Source organism: Colobus angolensis, unplaced genomic scaffold, assembly GCF_000951035.1.
Source record: "Colobus angolensis palliatus isolate OR3802 unplaced genomic scaffold, Cang.pa_1.0 Scaffold269, whole genome shotgun sequence".
Classification (NCBI taxonomy): domain Eukaryota; kingdom Metazoa; phylum Chordata; class Mammalia; order Primates; family Cercopithecidae; genus Colobus; species Colobus angolensis.
The window spans coordinates 1358910-1366199 of record NW_012115921.1 but is presented as its reverse complement, the minus strand read 5'-3'; the positions used below and the strand labels follow the sequence as shown (position 1 = coordinate 1366199).

General features: G+C 38.0%; 1 protein-coding gene across 2 annotated transcripts in view; it reads right to left on the bottom strand.

Annotated features, from left to right (window-relative positions):
- SWAP70 (SWAP switching B-cell complex 70kDa subunit) overlaps nt 1-7290 on the bottom strand; it is an 85232-nt gene that overhangs the window by 22760 nt on the left and 55182 nt on the right. For both annotated transcript variants that reach the window (XM_011947616.1, XM_011947617.1), the window contains 3 exons: nt 4387-4614; nt 1272-1418; nt 51-159 (listed from right to left, as the gene is read on the bottom strand). In XM_011947616.1, coding sequence (XP_011803006.1) covers nt 51-159; nt 1272-1418; nt 4387-4614 — 484 coding nt within the window. The remainder of the gene's footprint in view (nt 1-50; nt 160-1271; nt 1419-4386; nt 4615-7290) is intronic.

Genomic DNA, 7290 nt, shown 5'->3' with positions numbered 1-7290 from the left:
AAGTCAGAGCTCTCAAGTTATATAATGGCAAATAATAGAAATCACCTTACCTTGAATCCACTCCTGTTTCTTCTTCTTATCTGAAGCACTGATTTCAAAAGTCTTATCAAAACATTTTACGAGAAAAAGGCATTTCTTTCCATCTTTGTCAGGCAAGGACTAAAACAGAAAGCAAAGTTAGTTCTTCCAAATTTTAAGTAAAAATCAGCTGAAACTTAATGTCAATGAAAAATACCTATAAATGCATATTACTTATTTACTAATGCTGTTTCCTAAGCACATCACTTATGGTAAAAATGACCCCATTGGTATACTACATCTAGACTGGGAAAACTATAAACACCTGATAGAATGCCATGCACTGCGATTTCCTGGGCATAGCAGCTCTTACCCTGAGCACCTCCCTTGCAGGAATCCTGGAAGGTACATCTGTGATGATGTTACAAGAGGTATTAACTCCTGTGGGATATGAAGCACCTAAGCTAGGGTGATTCCTACATCTGCATAATGTGGCTTTCTTTCCTTGCACTTGGAATGTTGTGGCTGGCAACCTGTGGTTTCTGTCCTATAAGTTTATGAGTAAACTGGCCTTTGGTAGCCTTGTAGTTCCCTACGTTTAGTTAAATCTAAGCAGACTCCTTCATGGACTTTACACATCTCAAGACATTATTATTCACTAAAATACATTATAGTTTATGCGTGAGATTTCAGGTATTTAAATGTTCTTCAACACATACAGACACGGGGACAGTTCATATAAAAATTAAAAACTCAAAAATTTATGTTCTTGAGAATTTCACTTCTTTCAAGAATTAGTACCTATGAATAAAGTGTCCTGAAAGTCACCCAAAGCATTCAAAGACAATGCTTAACATCTTCTTTTATTTCTTGCACTCAAAATGTCCCAGATTTTCTGGCATATTTGTGATTCCAAATATTGTCTTACTGAATTTTTTTTTACTTTATTATCTCTTTTATGACTCCATTTTATTCAATAAATGATTCCTTAAATGTTCCAATAAATTATTTAATCCTTATATTTTGTTCACAAGTATAAGGTTGAAAATAAATTCATATTAGAAAAAAATTTTGTCAGCTGTCTTTAAGGTTTGGTTCAGAAACCATGGCAACTGTATGCCTATGTTATTTTGGAAATGTAAATTTGGGGGTTATTTTAAGGTTCTAGAGTCTAGGTGGAAGAAGGTGAGAAGCTACTTCAGCATCAGGGGGCAGCATGGGGTAATAATGCAAAGAAGTAACACTAGACTCACCTCTACACAGCAATTTTCATCTAAGAGAATGTCTCCTTTCTTATCTTTCAGATCCTCACTCACATAGTAAGAAATTATGTTGGGTTTTAGTACAAACCATCGTTCAGTCCAGTTTTTCCGTCTGTGGCCCTTTTTCATCATGTAACCCTGTGAAAGATAAAATGTGATATAAATTCTTGTCCTTTTACTTGTAAGAGCTGACATCTCTTCCTTGATATACTTGCCTACTCCATTATTTGATATATGATCCTGAAAACATGAACACCAATTGTTCTTGGACCCTCTGAGAATCTATGAAGGTGAGGAGCATTACACCCAGTCATGCAAGCATAACCGGACAAAAATCTGCATATAATTTCAGACACTTCAGAGACAACCCCTCCCCAAAATGATATGCAGATAACAGAACCCCCTTGATATTAAGTAGCATTTGACATTTTTAAAAAAATCATTATCTTTTAGAGATACCTATTGAAATGTTTATAAACAAAATAAAATACCTGAGATTTGCTTCAAAATAACACAGGAGAGGTAAAAGTAGGTGGGGTAGGATTAGCCATATGTTGGTGGTTACTGGAGTCAGCTGATGGGTATGTGGGAGTTTATTATACTGGTCTATTTCACTTAAAAAAAAAGAATGAACCCCTAACAATGATTCTCTGTAAATTAAAACCTCAATTAGGCCTGATGCAGTGGCTCATGCCTGTAATCCCAGCACTTTGGGTGGCCAAGGCAGGAGGATCGTTTGAGGCCAAGAGTTCAAGATCACCATGGCAACATAGTGAGATCTCATCTCTACAAAATTTTTTTTTTTTTAGAAGGAGTAACACTCTGTCGCCCAGGCTGGAATGCAGTGGGTGCGATTTTGTCTCACTACAACCTCTCTGTCTCCCAGGTTCAAGTGATTCTCCTGCCTCAGCCTCCCGAGTAGTTGGCACGCCACGATGCCCGGCTCATTTTTGTATTTTTAATAAAGACAGGGTTTCAACATGTTGGCCAGGATAGTCTCTAGCTCCTGATCTCGTGTTCTGCCCGTCTCAGCCTCCCAAAGTGCTGGGATTACACGCGTGAGCCACTGCGCCCAGCCAAAATTTTTAAATAAAATAAGTAAAACCTCAATCAATGAAAATGCTAAAGCTTGGCCACATATATCTTCTCAACAAATATTCAAGGACTTCCACCTCTGGTACCAACCTACCTTTCTGCCTAACCTCTCGGTATTCTGAAGGAGGAACTCTGCCCAAGACGCAGGAAAATACTGCACCAGGAGTTCGAATACTGGCTTCTAAATGTGGCTTCTAAGCTAACACTTACTAGCTCTGTATTTCCTTCCCACAGATTGGCCTCAAAGGTGTGTGACTCAAATGTTTACTTAAGCAAACTTATACATTATTATAGGCCAAAGCCCTTCAGGCTTAAGAATAATTGCTATTTTTAGTATTAAATCTACAGGTGCTGATAGCGCATGATAGAATATACATATCATTAAATATATATGATATCGATTGAAGTTTCAGTTGGTTATTATACTAAGTTCTAATCATATTACATATTCAGTTTCCTAATCTTTGGACATTTAAGCAAAAGCTATCTCATACTGCAATTCTACTACAGTCATATCCTGCCATCCTAAGAGGCTGAGAATTCCACTTCAGATGGAGACCACATCTCATACCTCTTTGTAGCACCAAAAACCTATACAAATTCAGCCTCAACGTTTATGATGTGCTCCATTAGGAAAAAAAAAGAACAAAGACAACACTATTACCTACGGAAGAAAGAAAGGATCAAAGTAAGGGAATCCCAAATCAGTTATTATTCAATATAATAATGTAAGAAGTTTCAAAGAGCCACCAAAAAAATATAAATTGTATTTAACAAGCATCAAGCTTCATCTGCTATGCTGGGTGCTAAGAAAAAGATGACAGTCTAAGTAAGACAAAAGCAACTTTGTTACATAAAGGTATTTTTTTCCTCACAAATAGAGGCATTTTTCTGATTTTATAAAAATAATATAAAATCATATAGAAAGTCCAATAATACAGAAAGGAATAAAGAAGAAAAAAATTCACCAAAATCCCACCATCTAGAGGTGATCACTGTAAACATTTTGGCAAGCATCTTCCTGACAGCTCTACACACACACATTAACATTACCTGAAGGGGATTACAAGGTATCTCCTGTACAGCAGTGTGGTTTTTTTCCACTCAGCATTATGCCATGGAGATCTTTCTGGATCAATGGTTATGAATGCACACATGACAGGAAGATATTTTAAAAATATTTTGGAAATGGGCTGGGTGGGGTGGCTCACACCTGTAATGCCAGCACTTTGGGAGGCCAAGGCTGGTGGATCACAAGGTCAAAAGATCGACACCATCCTGACCAACATGGTGAAATCCCATCTCTACCAAAAATACAAAAATTAGTTGGGCATGGTGGCGCACGCCTATAGTCCCAGCTACTCAGAAGGCTGAGGCAGGAGAATTGTTTGAACTTAGGAGGCAGAGGTTGCAGTGAGCCAAGATCATGCCACTGCACTCCAGCCTGGTGACAGAGCGAAATTCCGTCTCCAAAAAAAAAAAAAGTTAATATATAATAATATATGTATTCTTAACTGTACTTAAAATTCTTAACTGTACTTTAAAATTGCACCAATAATTTTTTTAAATGAAAAGCCTAATACAAGACTGGAAAAATAAGAAATTTTATTCCTATTCAAAATCAGGCCAGGCCCAGTGGCTCACACCTGTAATCCCAGCACTTTGGGAGGCCAAGGTGGATGGATTACTTGAGGTCAGGCATTTGAGACCAGCCTGGCCAACATGGTAAAACCCCATCTCTACTAAATATACAAAAATTAGCTGGGCATGGGGGTGCATGCCTTCAAGGCACAAGAATCCCTTGAACCCAGGAGATGGAGGCTGCAGTGAGCCAAGATCATGTCACTGCACTCCAGAATGGGCGACAGAGCAAGACTGAATCAAAAAAAAAAAAAAAAAAGAAATCAGTGTAGGAAAATAAGTGACTTACACTCATCTTTGTGATAAAAATATTAATTTTAAAATGTCAAATTCTAAAGATGAGAAAAAAATACAGTAACAGAATTCTTACCTGTTTTAACACATCTAATATAAGTTCATTAAAGACTTCATTAATTGCCATAGACACAGTCTGCCGATCCATGCCTTTGCTAAACTGTCCATTTCCAATAAGCTCAATAAGTTCCCATGCAGAAAGGCCATTTTTACTGTCATCAAAGTTGATTTTATAATGTTCAAATTGTTCTTGCTGCCAGCCTCCTCCCATAGCTTCTGTAAGCTTCTTAAGCAGGTATTCAATCTATATAAAGAATGTGGAAGGAACAATTATTTCCTAGTTTAAAAAAAACTTTTTAACATAGTTATGATATGTTCAACTTAGGAAATACTCTTTACCATTCCAGAAATGCCTATCTTTAAAGAGTCTCCTAAAATACAGGGATAGGAGTATAAATAAAATGCCACTGGTCTATATTAGTGCAGAATAAGTAAAGGAATCAAAAACTGATAACCCTCTAATAATGCAGTATATTTGTATGCAGAGCTAAAACAAACTGAACATATATGAGAATATACAAACGAATTAATGTGATCCAATTACTCTGTTAAATATTTCAATATATCAGAACATTAGTCTTACCGAACATATAAGTGCTAAATTAAACATCTCAAAGTAATACATACAAGTTATTGATCAATTTACAAACTTTCCACATAAGCCAATTATTCAAAATTCATGCTGCTTCCTCCCACTGGGACACTACAATGTTGTAAATAATGGTGGAATACCTAGCCTGAGCAGGAAAAGCTTACTAAATCCTAAAACATCATACTTTGTGTAGAAAATACTGCTATTGAAATAACAGCAGTTAGGCCAGGAGCAGTGGCTCATGCCTATAATCCCAACTCTTTGGGAAGCCAAGGCAGGAGGATCACTTGAAGCATGGAGTTCGAGACCAGCCTGGCCAACATGGTGAAACCCCATCTCTACTAAAAATACAAAAAAGTTAGCCAGGCATGTGGCACACACCTGTAATCCCAGCTACTCAGGTGGCTGACGCATGAGAAACACTTGAACCTAAGGCAGAGGTTGCAGTGAGCGGAGATCGTGCCACTGCACTCCAGCCTGGGCAACTGAGCAAGACCCTTGTTTCAAAAAAAAAAAACAGCAGTTAAACAAAACAATAAGGCAGTAAAACTGAATGAGAATTGATACCTCTTATCTTCTGGAAAGCCCACATATCCTACAGTGCTCTCAAACTCAACTTACGTACAAAAACGAATGAATCCTCTCTACCTTCCAAATGGCTTCCCCCCTCTATTATTGATTTCCATTAGGAAATAACACCATTCACACATCCATGTCAGGATTCTTGCTCCCCACCCTCCACATCAAACCAATGACAAAATCCTGCTGTTTTATTTCCCTAAATGAGCTCCCTAATAAGTTTGAAAACTGTGGGTTACGGCCCACTATGAAGTCAACTTAGTGGGTAGCAACAGCATTTTCTTTTTTAATGGAATGAAAAACATGTGAGTTCATCCACAATAAAGAAACAGTGTTTTGTGGTAAGTTTTGCTTTGAGTGTGTATGCATGCTGGGTCATGATATAAAATGTTTATCTTCCTATCTTCCTATGGGTTGCAGTGACAATAAAATTTAAAACTTTGTCCCAGGCAGCTCTGAACTCTGTCACTCCTACTCAATCTGCTTTTGGTCAGGCCTCCTGGTTGGTATCCTTACCTGCAGGTCGCCCCCTTTTATATATATATTCTGCCAGAGGGATTTTTGTAAAACAAAAGCCAGAGCCTGACACTCCCCTCTTTAAGCCCTGCCCTGGCTCCCAATCACCTCAAAGACAGAGGCCAAGCTCCTCTGCATCCCTTGGTGATCATCCCCCAGCCTACTTTCTCAAACATGTCCCACCTCAGACTTTACACTCCACCAATACCGCCAATACCACAGATAAGGGGGCGCAAACTTTTACTGGAAAGGGTTGACCAGTAAATATTTAAGCTTTGTGCCTATCACATGTTCTTCCTTGATTTTGTTTTTTTACAACCCTTTAGAAATATAAAAACTATTCTTAGCACACGTGCCATGCAGATACAGGCTGTGGGCTGGATTTAGCCAGCAAGCTATAGTTTGCCACCACTTGCCATAGATTATAAGTAGTTTACCCTCTTACCATACTTTCCTTATGCTTTATGTCATTCCTCACTCTGTCTTCTCTGTCTAGAATACTTTTCCCACCCCTCGACCCAGCTAATTGGTATTTATTCAAGTTCTACATCCTCTAGAATATTCCTACTCAAAATGAAGTATGCCGGCCAGCGACATCAGCACCACCTGGAAGCTTGTTAGAAATGAAGACTGTCAGACCAACCAAAGGACCAAAAATGAGAATCCATATTTTAACAAACACCCCTAGTACTTCCATGTGCACACTGAAGTTTTGAGAAGCACTGCTGCTTTAGCAAACCTGCTCTGACCAACCCTAACCCAGGTCACGTGTTCCTTTTCTAGGTCACTGCACTTAGCATATTTACACTCATTTGTTTTTCTACCATCTTCTGCATTCCTTGTAGGAGGAACCATGTCCCATTCATCTTTAATCCCCAAAACTCAGCGTGGTACCTCACAGCTCAACTAGTGTTTGCTAAACTGAAATTAACTAAGCTAAGCCTCAATTTTATCTTCTATGAAATGGGCATAATAATACTTATAGAAATGCTATGGGGTGAAATGAGACAAATATGGAGCAATTTGTACAATGCCCATCACATAGCAGGTACTCCACTAATGTTGCTTCCCTTCTACACTGAGTGAAATACTATCCAACCGTTCAAAATTACATTTAAAGAAAGCATTTATGAAACAAAAGAAAGTGAAGAATGCAAAACTAAATACCTATGATTTCTACTGCACAAAGATTATGTAATTATTTTGACAAATATTTGTCAAAATATTTTAATA